Raw genomic sequence first — 15807 nt, forward strand, 5'->3', positions numbered from 1 at the left:
TCACTGATCTCATTAAATAATTCCAACCCTCTCTCCCTCCTTTCCAAACAATAACAATGACAGTCATAATTGCCCTATAAGCAACAACTGCAAAGTGCAAGGTAACCTGACCTGGTTACTGAACCCAGATGCAATGGCCAATTCTTTAATAATTAATAAAAGCCTATTTTATATACTGATAAAAAGAATCATAGAATGGTTTGGGTTGTAAAGACCTTAAAGATCACCCAGTTCCAGTCCCCTGCCATGGGCAGGGACATCTTCCACTGTCCCAGGCTGCTCCAAGCCCTGTCCAACCTGGCCTGGACACTGCCAGGGATGGGTTGCAATCCATGTCAAAAACATGCCCATTCACAAGTTTAATTTCTGCTAAGTCACTTGACAGGTTTCTTTTTAAGAAACTGAATTGTAACTTCATCCAAACTCAACCTCATTTTCACTCACTCCACTGCTGAGATACTCAAACTGGCACCAGGAGGCAGAGGGAATACTCAGTGAATGTGGTACTAAATGCAGCAGGTACAGTGTAATTCTGCCATATTCTGGCACAACCAGCACAAGTGCTTTTGACTTATTGAAAACAGAGAAGGAAACCCAATTTTTGGCTGACTAAAGCTTTACAGAAATTATCATTTCACTAAAGCATTTCTGTGTCTACACAATCTAATCCAAATAAAAAACAATAATTTAATGAGAGCTTGGTAAGGCCAGCTGAGCTCTCCCAGGCACCCACCTCTCAGTGCAGACCTGAGAACTGCTGGGGGATTTTCACACACCCAGTGCATCCTGCCCATACTATTTCTTCTTCTGGAAAGCATTTGGAGAGAGTTTTTTTTCCCAGAAGAGATGTGGCAGCAGCTGATGGAACACTGCTGCCTCCAAATTCTTGGAAATTTCAAAGGTAGAACATTTTGCTTCAGTGGCAAACAATTTAAGGATAACGAAGCTTTAAAAAGCTCAATTCTCACTTTCCATGGCCAGTTGTTAGGAGGACCTGGGTCCTGGGTGATTCCATCCCCAAAGCTGCTCAACTGGGAAACCAAACCTGTTATCCCAAAGTGCAGCTCCTGCAGGTGCTGCACAGCCCAGCCCACTCCCCTAAATCCACATTAAAGCTTTGCAAACACAATTTAATACACTCTGGAGCCAAATTCTGAGTGAGTAAGCTATTCTAGATAGAAGTGCAAGAAACAGAAAAACAAATCCAGGCCACTGATTCCTGGAATTTCCTGTGGCTTACATCCTGATTCATAAACAAGGAAGATTTGATTTCCTAAAAAGAACTGTCCTATGCCATTGCTTTTTAAAAATTATCTGTAAAGATAAAGCATTCAAATACACAAAGAGGAACACACTGTGTGAGAAACCAGGAAAGGAGTAATTAGCATTTCTTAAAATACACTTTACAGGGAGCTAAAACGTTACTTGTTTAGCTCCAGCAAATCCAGCTCTTCAGGCAATTCTCAGCAGAGAAATATTTACAAAATATTCTCCCATAGGAGGGCAGGGATGGCTGTGGTCCCATTCTGAAAAAAAAGGGCTTTTGAGTACTTTTGAGTATCACCTCTGCTAGATCAAATGGTGGAAAATCAGCAGCTTTTGGGCTGTGGAGGGCTGCAAACACTGGGGTGCAGGGGAGGGAGACAGCTCAGGTGGGACAATCTTCAGAGAAATGACAACTTTATCCAAAAGCATATCAGTGGCTGATGTTGCATTCTATGAATAGCCTGAAAATCTAGAGTGTATTTCATTTGTGCCATCCTTCTAAACAATTTGAAAAATGCTATAAAATAATATACCCCATATGCAAAGTATGTATGTCACTTGCAGGGAATAAAACATATTTAAAAATAAATTTAGGACTTGCACTTCAAAGGTAATTAACTCATCACTAACATTAATGAATATATTGGTGACAGTATTTTTCAATTAAATAGTAGCAGGTGATCACAGGCATGTCAAAGCAGAGGTGAAATGCATTAGCCAGAAAATCACTGCAAGGTGTTTCTGTGTTTTATCTTCTGTGCCCATTGCAGGAGCTCAGAGCACACAGCCACTGCAGCTCAGGGACAGGGATGTGCCCCAGTGCTCAGACACCACCCACATTCCTGATGGAGAAATACATCTTGATGGGCAAAGGGGAATTCTGTGAAGGTGAAACAGTGGAGTCTCCCTCTTTACCATGGCTGGTTATCAGCCAGCACACCTACACAAGTCCCAGTGGCATTTGGAGCATCCCAGCCAGGAACTTCTTCCAGGGAGTTACTGATGAAAATTCCCACAAAACCCCCTTGTGAGGCTCATGCTTCATGAGAAATGAAGACCTTCAATATAAGAAGACCCTGAAAGTATTTTTTACTTCCTTCACTGCTGTTTTTTCCCACCACACATTCTGGACTGTGCAGATGAAGCCATCACTTCTGTCCCAGGAATATGAAGCTGTGCCCAGCTCTCCCCAAGGACCCCAGAACATTTTAAACACTGGGGCTACATTTACTGAAGCTGTACCTGGAGGTAACACACCAAAGCTACTCTGTACATCAGGCAACAGCAAAACAGCTCCACTTATCTACTTGCCACTGACATGAGGCCAGCACAGAACATGGGGGTTTCATTACCTACACCAGCACAAAGATCATTTCCTGACAAAAACAATCATTAGGTTTGTGAATCTTTATCGCCCCCATGAATTATCTTGCATTTTTTGTGTTATTTTTGATAATTCATTAGTTCACAGCAGCACTCAAAAACAGCCTGAAGAGGAACAAAACCACAGTTGTAAAGAAAGCACTACCTTATACATGTTTTTAAGAGCTTAATTAGCACAGAGTAAGAGTTTAATTAGCATAGCATATCTCATTTCCCTAATTTGGATTTATCTGGAATCCACATGACACCAAAAGAAAGCAGAGGAAAAAGAAAGCACACAGATGAAGTGCACAGAAAATCACCCAGCCAGAGGTGTGACAGATGAAATAAAAGATCCAACTGTGAACGAGCTGTTCTGTGTCAGGTGCTCTGGGCAAGTGTCCACTTGTGATGTCTAATCCAGACAGACAAGGGAAGAAGGATCAGCTGTACTTCACTGCCTTTGCTTCCACAGTGACACAAAGGATACACAGCAGTTACACGTGCATCAAAACCTCAGACAGGAATGAGACAGATGAACAAACCACTCAAAGTGTACTTGACTGAAAACCTTGATGGACAGTCTTGGAATTGGCTTAGAAAGATTCATCTTCTGACTTCATCTCATCTCCAGATAATGGTTAAGAGCAGCCAGCTCAGAAGCAAGCATGGACAGAATTGTAACATTTTAAAGGCTAGTACAGTTAAAAATAGTGATTAACCACAGAAAGAACACAAATCACTCCAATAAAATAATGATGTTCTATATACTCCCTTAGGGGAGAAAACAGCCCATTACAGCCCTTAATTTTGACTCAGCCTTTACCAAAGTGCACCTGACACATCACCATAGCTTGTAATTCAATACAGTAGAAAGAAGCAGCACAGTGGACTTTCAAAACCATTTCCATTATGCCATCAGTTTAACAATATTAAATCCAGACCATTTCCCTACCTGCTTGTATTCAGATTCTCTTCCAACCAGTACCTGCAGAACATAACCAACAGGATCTCCCTTCATGGGTGGCACCATTTCCCAGGTAACTTCACAGGAGTTTCCTCCCAGCTGTGTCACTCGAGGGGCTACAATAAAAGGAAATGTGTTCATGTTTAATATAAAGACTGCACTGAAATCTTGTTTTATAAGCACTGCAATATATATACCAGGGCATGTTAAAAATGGGAGAGCACCTCTTACCTGTCAGCTCTGTGAGCTGCTACAAAGGAGGAGTGCATTTAGAGAAAACTTTCAAAACTTAATTGCAGTGCTGTGCACTGATCTTTTCAAAGCAGAAGCCAATGCACAAACTAGACAGGCATTCATAAAAACAGCAATTTGTGAAGTTCTGAGCAAACACCTGTGCCAGTGGAGATGCCTGCACATCCCTCCCATGCTACATGCCATTGAAAGAGAGGAATAATAGCAAACATTTCATTCAGGAAAAACAGGAGAAGGAACATGAGAGGAGAGGCTAAAGAATCTTTTGTATTAGAGATGAAGTCCAGCCTGGGAAGCAAAAGGACAAGCACAATCCTCAAGACTTGGACTTGAATATAACTCTGAGCCTGACACCCACTCACTCAGACCTGCTATTTCTAGCCAGACTTAGAGCAGTGCTCTCACTAGAACTCCAGAGAAATTCAATTTGTCAGCAGTTACAAGGCTGCTGTCCTTGGCAGAGGCTCTCACCAGCTGAAAGCCAAGGGATGCTGTGCCTTGATCCACAGCAAGCTCACAGGTGAGCCCAGCACAGCACACACAGGGGCAGCACATTCTTGGTACAACAAAGCCTCTGCCACTGGAAGGCACTGGAAAAAAAACTGCAACAGCAGCCAGGGTCCACCAAGCTCTTGATCAGGCAGAGCCAGCAAGCACAATAGCAAAGAAGAGAATGAAACTGGGAGACACAGGAGTGCTGAACACTTGTACCAGGTGGTTGACACGTGCACGTGCAAGGACATGAGCTTGTTAAAGGCAATCTAGAGCCCCAACCCTACAAAAACAGACAACAGGAGGGTCTACCAAAGAAACAAATGCTGCTGCATACATTACACGAATTTTAGACTGATTTGTTACTTCCCAAGAGGAACACATGAATCATGAAAGCCCAAATGTAATCAATATCCATTTACTTCTCTCTGCACATCTGCTAGTGTTGAGAGACTGATAATAGATGCCTTAATCTTAGCTGACAATGACAATCTCAATTATTTTCCCTTCTCCTTCCATCCCTCACTTCAATACATGTAGATTTTTGTCTGACACTTACAAAACACTGCCATTAACAACAAAGCTATTCTAGGGTTGGCATCACTAAGAGAGTGATGAGGAGACCTTATAGGAGAACAAACACTTTATTCTGATAGATAAAAAGCCAAACTAAGTTTATCACATAAATTCCTTTGTATTTCTCTGAGCACAGAAGGGAATCAACACTATCATTCTGCATCAGACCACTTCTCCTCAGCAGTGTTCATTAGTTTTGTCATGCCCTTTTCTCTGGCACAGCCAGTGCTCTGCCAGGTACCCGAGGTCCCAGCCCACACACGACCTGGTATTTGCACCACACCATTGATACTCAGCTTGATACTCAGCCCAGAGGATGAGTCACATCTAACAGGGACTCAACAGGCAGACTGGGAGCTCAAAACAAAATCCCAGGTGAGGTGAGCTGAATAAAATGGGTTTTTAGCCAACAAAATGCAAGTGTGACTACAGTGCATGCTGGAATTCTGGGTGATGCCACATGAGTTCCCTTCCCTTGGCTGGGCAGAACATCTCCCACCCCTGGAAAGGTGTGGATCAGGATATCTCACCCCTGGCTGAGCATCCTTACCCTCAATCACATAGGCATGTTTTGTTGGACAGTGCTGTTCTCCCTGGGGGTGGCTCAGAGCACCCCAGCAGTGTTCTCCCCTCTCTAAATATTTGGTTACAAAAGGTGTCAAAATCACCAAAGCCAGATTTTAAATACAGAGAAGCAAACAAAACCTCTCTGATAAACTGACAGTTGTTTCAGAAAAAATCATAGGGCTTGACAGGGAAGAGTTCTTTCTTTTCAGGAGAAAAGGTGCATTTGATTTCAGCTCAGCTGCTCTGACAGCCCATAGAGCAAACCCACTGCCTTTGGAACAGGCCAAAGAAGGACTAATTGGGCCTAGAACAAAAGGCTTAATTACATAAAGTTTATAATTAAACATCTTTCACTGTGGTTTTTACTTTTGCTCCTTCCTTCCTTCCTCTTCCTCCTCAGGAGCATAATTACTTAGGAAAAATTTACACATAGTAAAAGACATTTCATTATAAAACTTCATTTAATTAGGCCTTTAGTTGTCCCAGTGGAACACATGCTGAGTTCTAAGTCTAATGCTCTATATGTGAAATACCATAATTAATTTTATACATTAAAGTAAAAATAAACCCTGAAGATCTCCACTGGACATCACACACTCAACAAAAAACATTAAACTTTACTAAAGCTTAAGTAGGTAGGTACACTACAGCTGTTAGATCCTTGTATAAATGTGGTAATCCAGAGTAATCCCTGGTAAACTATTAATAGCAGCAGTATTTTAACAATTTTTATTACAACAGTTGCTGACATAATCTTTATGTTGTTTGTGTGATTTTTTTTGGGTGGTAATTTAGCTTCCCACTATTAAGTGACTTCACAACTCAGGAGAAACCTATAGTCAGCACAAACTGGCTCTTCACATTTGTTACTACTTATGGTAACCCTTACAACCTCCCCTCACATTTACCAATTTACATAAATATTTACATGTTACTTACATGTAAAAAAAACTTACTACATACCTTTGATTGCAGGTGGGACTGACTTAGTTGTGCAGAAGGTGGAGATTTCTGAGAAAGGTCCCTCCCCAGCATCATTGACTGCCTGTATTCTGAAGGAGTAACAGGTGGATTCTGTCAGCCTCTGTATCTTGTACGTGTGACTTGGTCCCCTATAAATTGGGATAAACCTGAAACAATAAAAACAAGAGTATGTAGTTACACTGGGGTGGCACTGACTTTTCTGGCTATTGCACTCATCAGCTCCAAGAATCCTTCTTGTGAAAACTGGCAACATGTGCCCTGCAGGGCTGTTCAATGCACACATAAAAATGTCATATTAATCACACACTGATGATGAGGAGGAGGTCAGGGAAAGCAGAAGTTCATTGTCCCTTTTGAAACTACTATTACCTTGCAAAATGATTACATGAATTATCAGGAAGAACATCTGTCAGTGGGTTCCCTACTACCATAGAATCAAAATTGATTGAGCCCATGTCCTGCTACAATACACCATGTGTGCTGCTGGCTTACCTCTATGATGGAATCACAATTAATATGTTGACTCTTTAATGGATTTGGACTTCATTTGCACATTAAGACACAAAGATCATGTCTTGCAGCATCTGTGCCATCTTCCAAAACACTTCCATAGACAAGAGCACACACAAACTTGTCCAAAAATGTAACACTAAACAAAATCAATGTCACTTTAAAAAGAAAAAGTATACAGCTGCTAAAGAGAATCTCATGTCTATTTTCTATTGTTCTGCTCAGATAAATGTTTTTCACTAAAAGTTGTAAGTCAGCCAGCAATTTCTAGCTAAGCCCCTGACCCCAGGAGCTGAGCACAGTGGGGATGAAAGCAAATAAAGAGGAAGCACCCAGACTGTGCATCCATCCACTCAGCCTCCACCAGGGAACAACATCTTGCATGCAATAGTCCTGGCCTTGGAGAACAGAAAATTTGTAGGATCACACACTATTTTTTGATTATTTAGTTCCCTTATTCAAGTACCTCAACCATTTCAGAAGGTTTTAAATCACCGGGAAGCCAAGAGAAATTTTTCTTTGACCTCCCTATCTAGGTGCAAGCTTTATCCTTTGGATTTGGATGAGATACAGAGTACAACCAATTTGAGCATTTCAAAGAAACTGGGTCTGTCATTAGCTCTCAGGGACAGAAATCAATTTGTATTATGTTATGATTGCAATCCATGTAAGTACAAACAGAGATCAAGAATCATCTGCAATAAAAGGGAATATTCAGGTAATTCAAATTGCTGCAAATGTACTCTGAGGACTAATGTGACTTACTACTCCCACTGAGTTTTAGTGAGAACTACACCTTGATAGCAAACTAAAGATCTGTGCCCACAAGATTTTAAGGGAGAGCTCAGAGCCAATTTCCAAAGATTGTTTTCTTAACCTTATGCTCACCCAGTTTAAGACCTCCCTGCTATCCCACAGTTCTGAGGCTCACATAAGCAGCCCCAGCATGTTTCAAGCATGACACAAACCTGTGCTTATGGAACAGAATTTCCTGAGATTCACCATGTGATGAGTAAAGAACACATACCCAGGACAGCATTAAGACTCAAGAGACAAGAGATTCTCCCTCTGCACTTCCTGCAGCTCAACCAGGCAGCTGGGCTCAGAAACCACTGCAGTGCTCACAGGAGTGCAGAGATTTGCCTCTGACCCTGATCCAAGGGCAAAGAGAGCTAAAAAGATCCTATGCCTATTTTAGGCTAATGACCTCTTTGCAATCATTTGTGGAGTGAGGTGAGCAAGGGAGGATAAATGTATCTTCCCAGCTCACAGACCAGCACATCCTCACCCCAGGTTGGGCTCAAGGTACATTTCCAGCCATTCATATGGCCAATAGCAGTGACTCAAATTCCATTTTCACCTGTTGGATATGACTAAGGTCACTAACACTTGCTAACACTGAGGAAGTGATCTGGAAAAACATCTGAGCTCCTTCTGTTATTTGGGAACTGGACTAATATTCCCAGTTCAGTTAATACCAATATTCCCATCCAGTTCCCATCTCCACTCATTTCTACTTCTCAAAAAACATCTGTAAGGAAAGCAAGAACTGTGACAGAGGAGCTTGCACCACAAGACTGTAATGGAAGCACACTTAAAACTTCTAAGATTTGACCATCTTTGAAGAAAAGGGGCTTCCCATTTTGAAAGAAGAAAGGTTGATGGCCAAGCCAATCAAATTCAGTTGCTGTTGGGCTTTATTGTGACACTAATGCTTTATAATTGTGTTTGAAGATGCAGATCATGATGTAAGGCACATAATGAAGATGAAAGACTAACCTCAAAATGCTTGTGATTTTTTGATAAAGTAGTATTTTCCTCATATGTAAAAGTAGGCATTTCATGATCCTCCAGGATTATTTCTGTTATTTTTTAAAATATTGTAGTTAGTTGATGTAGTGGCTATAGTATGGAACAGTCTTTTTTCAGTCTCCTGGGGAACCACAATAAACTTAATATTGAGTCAATCAGTGCAACTGCACATTGCTACTGTGAGGTAGCATATGTTAAAAAATATCTTAACTAAGGTAACATGTTCACGTTATTGCAATTTCACTTTTAAAATCTAAATCTAACTTTAAAAGCACATTTGAACATGAGCTCTCTGTACCTTTGCCTTCTTGGCAAACCTGTTGCTGTTCACTGTGCTTCATCCAGGCCTTATTCCATACATTGCCTCAAGAACAAGTCAGCACTGAGCTTGTTTGCAAGGACTTAATCTCTCATGCACTGAAAAGTTGACTTAGTCTGTGTATGGAGACCTTCCCTGTGCTCTGTCTCCCTCTTACCTTCTTCAAAACATTTTCAAACATCAGAGATTTGCCCAGCTGAAATCAAAAGACAATAGGCTAAATACCTTAACTGGCACCTTGCCTTTGAAAACATGCAGCCTCTGTGGTTACTGCCATTCTCAATACAGCTGTATTTTTTTTTTAAAGATTGCACCATCCACAATTAAACCTGATTTACTCTAATTTTCCATGCTGCAGTGTTGCCTCTCCTCTCCACTAAATTAACAGCAGATACCAAAAAGAAAGCAACTTTCTCCAAGGATGGAGACACTCCCCCCAAAAGCAACTTCTCCCTCATTTCAGAGTGATCCCAATTTTCCTTTCCCAGACATTCTCACATCAGCACAGATTATTCATTTACCTGCACACAGCAGAGGAGGAGAACATCATGTTCTATAGCAATTGTTAGGGAGACACCACTGCTGTTAGATTTTCATCAATACCCTTTTATTCCCTTGTAGATGTTCCTGGAAGCATTTTGCATGTAGCAGCTCTTTTGTTTCCTCCACTTCAGTCACTTCCAGTCAGGCAGAATATGAATGTACTTGCTCTACCTCTGCTCATTAATCCCCAGCACATTTTGAGCAGCAGGTTCCCTTTCAAACTCTTGGGTTTTGTTTATATTTTGGTAACCTGTTGGTTCTTACAGGAATTTAGTTTGAAAGAAATTCTACCATACAGCACTAAGTAAGATCTTGTGGGGAGGCACAAAGGCTGAAAGAGCCACCTGAATGATTCTGTTATTGCCTCTCAAAGTATGTGGGCAGATGTCAGGATTTTGGCTGGAGAGAAATCATTCATACAGCACCAGTCTGACCTGAGGCTTCACATCAGCACACAAAGGCAACTGCCTCATTAGAAACTAAAGTACAAGAATTTCACAAACCAGCAGATCTTTTAATATTATTAATGCTACATCACATTATCTACACATTTACTGTCCCCACCTACTTTCTTAGACTGTTCCTCTAATTTGGTTGCAGAACATTATCAAACACTCACTGATTTATGTGATTTTCTCTCTCCACCAGCAGCTCCCTGTACTGTGGGTGACAACAAGGAAAGCAAAGCTTCACACCAAAACCATCCAGAGATGCAGGAGTAAAGTCAACACACTATTTTTTTTTAATTTCTGCTGTATTTTAAAACATTCTGCTCAAAGAAAGAGTTTCCCATCTGCAGCATCTCCCATCCCCACACCCATCACTGTTCCTATAACCAGGGTGACCCAATATTTTCAGCTTTGGGGCACTTTTCCAAGCCATTCTTTGGGATCTCCTTTAGCAGGCAGGTGCTGAGGGAAAGCAAAAATATAACAGGAGTTCTTCAAAACAGTTTTGTGCTCCCACAATCTCTCCCAACTCTGGTTTCCAGTCCTGAAATGAGGTGTGGACCAAACAGGTGGGATGCACCTTTGACCTGAAGATTCCTTTTCTGGGAGATTCCTTTTGGAAAGTTTTATTCATAATACAAATTCTATATATTATCTGTATTATAATAGCTGCTCACCACTGCCAGTATGATTTTTGTTTTCATGGATAATAATAACAACAACAGGGCTCAGTGAAGGAAACATTTCCCTCCTTATATTTTGAAAAGCAAAGCTAAGTGAAGAACAGAAAAAGGCAGGAAGAGAAGCGATAGCAGTCGGATGGGAAGAGTGTGGTTTTCTTCCCTGAATTATCTAGCACATCTACAGGCTAGAGAAAGGGTACTTGATCCCAAAAATCAATTTTTAGCCTGTTTCTACTAGATTATCTTTCATCTGCTGCTCAATTTGTGTTTGTAACCTATATTTACAAAAGTCACTTGTCAGATGTCTGGAATTATTGAGAGTTGAAGCATTTCAGCCTACAGAAGCTCCTCCACAGCAAGAAAATTCGGTTTTATTGGAAGGAGCATCTGGGCACATTCAGGAGGAATGGAAGACAGAGCAGCAAAGTGCCTGACCCAAGATTCCTGTGTGCAGCCACATCTGGGGGCAAGGAACAGGCAGGGAGGACAACACTGAGCACAGCTTAAATGGGAATTAACAGCACTTGGATGGAAGATGTGGGAGAAATCAGGGAGAGCCTCTTGAAATTATACAGTCAGAAAGAAGTAGATGATGAAGCAGCTACAACACCTTGTCAACAAACAACATTAGATATAAACAAGTGAACTTAAAGCTAAAACCAGAAGAGAACAAACACAGTTCAGAGCAGTAAACCAATATTCTTAGAGCCCTCCACATGTTTATGTTCCCTGTGCAGCATTAGAGCCACTTTCCCAGTGTGGCAGCACTGAACAGTGTTTATGGGGCTTCCAGTGATGCTCACTGAGCACACTGTGTCCAAGTGCTGCTGTGCCAGCCCCAGGAACTTGGGCAGAGCTGGAACAGGGAGCCAAGCTCAGCCTCTGCTTCACCAATCTCAGCAAAGTGAAGCTGGAACCTAAAAATGTGCTCTTGGAAAACTGGCCAATGTGATCCTGCTGCACTAAGCTAAACCTCCATTATACTTCAGAGATTAAATATTAAAGAGTCATTGCTCTAATCAAGGTGTTATTTTTTCTTACAAGGTTGTTAGAGATGTGCAGAAAATGGATTTTATTACAGTGACAATTTTGGGTCTAGATGCTGCTCTTATTTATGATCTGCTGTCTGGAATATTCAGTTACCCACAAAGTCTGAAGTATCTGCAGAAGTGCACAGATCAAAATAAAGGAAAATATTTTATTTCTTACCAAAGCAGGAATTTTAAAAATATACTTAGGAGTAGCATCTTACTCTGTGTCTTGCCAGCTTGCTAACAGCTGAAACACCTCATCTCACACATTTAACATGGTTTTCTCTGGCTTTACTTTGTCTCAGATAATAACACCCACACAGTTAACTCACACCTACTACAAATGTTGGTTTACTCCTGCTTCCAGGAGAAAGATGAAATGCATTAACAAGTAAGCTCTCTTACATTTGGAAACAGTTCTCTTTTTCATTTGCAAAGCTCCAAGTATCCGATCAGAATGTTGCAAATATAAATATCACTATTATTAATAGCACTACTCACCTACACAATGCAGCAATAAGAACACAGGTTAGCTTGAAAACTTTCCTGGACATTAACTTTCTATCTAGCCAGGCTTCCAGTGGAAACTGTAGAATGCCATCTGTCTTGGTGCTCATGCTTAATTGCCTTTTATCACTGTTTTACACAATATGAAAATGATTTTTTCCTGCAGGTTTTTGCAAGGATACGTTAACTTATCTGATTTTGTATTTTAATAGAATTTCACAAGCCAGTAGGACTGATACATAACAGTAATTGCTGTTAAAATGGGTGTAAATTGTCTTGATCAAATCAGGAGTGTAAACAATTTTTTAATTAGACTGCTTGAAACTTGCAGCAACCAGGGAATGATTATGCAAAAGTCATGAGGCAAGGGCAGCACATTCAGCAACTCATCCCTCTGTGTTTCTGCCTTCAAGTTAAAGCAGAGCAAACACCCATGTTGAGGCTCACACGTTCAACCACTCCCTGCTACCACCAACTGAAGACAACAGAAGTGTGGGACAATTGTCAATGAGCCTTACATTATATTTTTAAAGAATATGTTTAGGATGTTTTTCAGTCAACCTTACCAATGTCTCTCCCTTAAAATGTAATTACATGTGTATATATTGATTGTGATTCCGTATACACACAAAAATCACACAATTTACCTCAACTGCAACATACAATCATCTAAAATAAACCCAAGCAACTGATAAATGACCCATTACTAATTTACTTGCTAATTCTCCCTTTCAGACTGGATATTGTGAGCATTTTAAGACACTAAGAGGTGTAATTAGTTGTGGGAACAGCTAAAGATTAATTACCAGTACAGCAGGAAAAAAATAAAAACCATTAATTAGGTTTGTTTGTTCCACAGAGGAAAAAAACCCCATAGTATTCTGGAAAGAAGTGCAATGTGATTAACATAAATTTCTTGACATTACCACAATTAGAAAATGAAGTCACAACTGATAGTTTATTTTAAAAAAGGAAGGAATTTCACAGTCCTTACATAAAGGTCACTTACTCTCAACTAACGTTTCCATGTACTCAGCTTTTCAGAAACAGATTTTTCTTCATTTCCACTCGGTGCTACCCATAACTGAAAGGACAAGTGATGCTAATTTCATCTTCCTAAATGTCACACCCTGAAGAGCTAATGGGAGCTAACACAGGTACATCTCTGATGTGCACACCTCTTCAAGCCCTTACACTAATCAGTGCCAGAAGATTTCCAAGTATTTTGCTTCACAGGTCTTGCAATCAATGAAACATTTGGTTTCCAACAACTGGCCTATTACACCTCATTACAGAAAGGAAAAGTTGAAAACAATCCTTAATGACCAGGACACACTGGAGAGCACTGGTTATCATTACATAAAACCAGAGCTGAGTCTTTACCAAAAGGCCATTAAAGCTGTTGGGTCAGCATGGGACTTACTGAGTATTTCCTTTTTGTAAAAGAACTTGCTCATCTTTATATTTCTGCTTGTGAAAATGATTCAACAGCATTTTAAAGGTAACTTCTATTTTAAACCAAAGAAGGGACAATTTTGACACTGGATTGAGGGATTTCTATATAAAGCTGTTACCAGTAATTTCAGATGTCTCAGGGAACACAGTAACAATGTCCTCTGAAATACCAGGGATAGTCACTTTTCAGTTATCCACATTTTAAACCACAAGCTCTTTCCCTGAATCAAGTGTTGTCTCTTCTCCCAACAGAGGGGACACCATGGCACCTTCCTACAACTCTTTCAAACCATAAAATACTCCAAAACATCCTTCTAGATCATTTATTCTGTGCCATTTTTTCACCAGAGACTGGCTTCCCAAAGGGGTGGTCAGTCCCAGACCTGTCAGTGATTCAGAGGCATCTGGACAATGCCTTAACAACACCTTTTCACTTGGCCAGCACTGCCACTGCATGACTGCAGGTCCCTTCCAGCTAAAATATTCTATTTAATTACTCCCTCACATGTGCACAGTTTGCTGGGCCACTGAAGAGGCCAGTGATGCTCAGAGAGCTGCATTCCAGCATTCCAGCTCTGGTTCATTCCAGGAATTGTCTGGGTTAATTGCTCCAAACCCAAGCACCAAAGGGAGCCACTTCAAGGAATGGCTCAGTTCAGCACAGAGCAGAGGGGAAGTTTCTCTGCATCTCTGGGAGCTCATGGAGACTCTAAGACAAATTCACAGCTAAGGAGATCCAGCAGAGTATCAAGCTTAAATGCTCCCAATTAAAAGCTCATAAGAGACCATTTGTAGTGGCAAAAGCTTGTGCAAAAGCAAAGGATCATGCTAAAGCTTTGTGCCAAAACAAAGAAGGAAAAACCATTCCTTGCCTGCTGTGAGGTAACATTTTATTCTTACAAGCAAACTTACTATTTTCCCCAGTATAAAAACAGGTTAAAAACAATTTACAGTTATTCACCATCCTACCTGCAGTGCTACATGAAAGCAAAGCAAAGCAGCCTGCTGGATGTGTCTTTAGAGCTGACTGAATCCCAGGGTGCTGCAGGTGATGGGCTCCTGCCAAGCATCACTGCACTCTGAGGAAACTGTTTTTACCTGTCAGACTTTCAAATGGGTATTTGTATTCATTGGACACCTCTCAGGATTAATACAGGGGAGCATGTACCCTCTCTGCATCAGTACAGTTGAGATACTGGCAGGTATTGAGGCATTATTCATGGTGGGTTTATTAGTTAAAATTACAGCTTTTGGGCCAGATCTTCAGCTGGCACAAACTCTGCATAGTTCTATTTAAATTAAAGGAATTGTGCTAATTTACATCAAATTATGATCTGTGCTGAAGGTCTCTAAGGATTATTTACTAAAAAACTCCCTTATTTTAGCTAATTGAAGTAGTTGAGAGTGTTTCCTAGTAAATTATGAACCATCTATGATATTTATTCATTGAAGAGCTCAGACTGTTAGGCATTACTTGTATATTGTCTTTATTTCCTTCCCTTTTTTCACTGAACATATCTGATCACAACTTTGGAGCTACATTAGCAAATCTTGCCATACAAAGCTGACATGGGAAGACAGATTTTGCTTAGCACTGACTGTTTAATTTAAACACAGATTTTTTTTTTTTGTTTCTTGCACACCTTAACTCAAAATTATTGTGGAGCTACCAAGCTGATGCCAAGCTCATATTTTCTCATGCTGTAAAACATTACAGCTATATAATCAAGACCACCATGCTGCCCAAAAAACATTGTTCTGCTCAGTTTTACCTTACCTAGACTTCTGATTTGTAACCCTTGGTTTTATTAATACACACAGCAAGCTGGGTGCAGTATCTTTGTTTCATATATTCCAAAAGGTAAAGCACTGTGGCCATGAAACTTGATTTTAAAATTACTGGCAGAGAGGCGAGGGTTTTGCAGAATTTCACCAGGATTGATTTCTGTTAGACCTGGCAGTGTTGGGTTAAGGGTTGGACTCAATGATTTAGAAGTGTTTGCAGCCTTAGTGATGCCATGATTCTGTATCA

At 40.6% G+C, this 15807-nt stretch overlaps 1 protein-coding gene across 1 annotated transcript in view; it reads right to left on the minus strand.

Annotated features, from left to right (window-relative positions):
• Window positions 1-15807, minus strand: part of FNDC3B (fibronectin type III domain containing 3B) — a 182380-nt gene that overhangs the window by 6704 nt on the left and 159869 nt on the right. The window contains exons 24-25 of the mRNA XM_033069139.1: window positions 6446-6612; window positions 3584-3711 (exon numbers count right to left, since the gene is read on the minus strand). Of these exons, the coding sequence (XP_032925030.1) occupies window positions 3584-3711; window positions 6446-6612 (295 nt within the window). The remainder of the gene's footprint in view (window positions 1-3583; window positions 3712-6445; window positions 6613-15807) is intronic.

The sequence above is a fragment of the Catharus ustulatus genome, chromosome 10 (genome assembly GCF_009819885.2).
Source record: "Catharus ustulatus isolate bCatUst1 chromosome 10, bCatUst1.pri.v2, whole genome shotgun sequence".
In the NCBI taxonomy this organism is placed as follows: domain Eukaryota; kingdom Metazoa; phylum Chordata; class Aves; order Passeriformes; family Turdidae; genus Catharus; species Catharus ustulatus.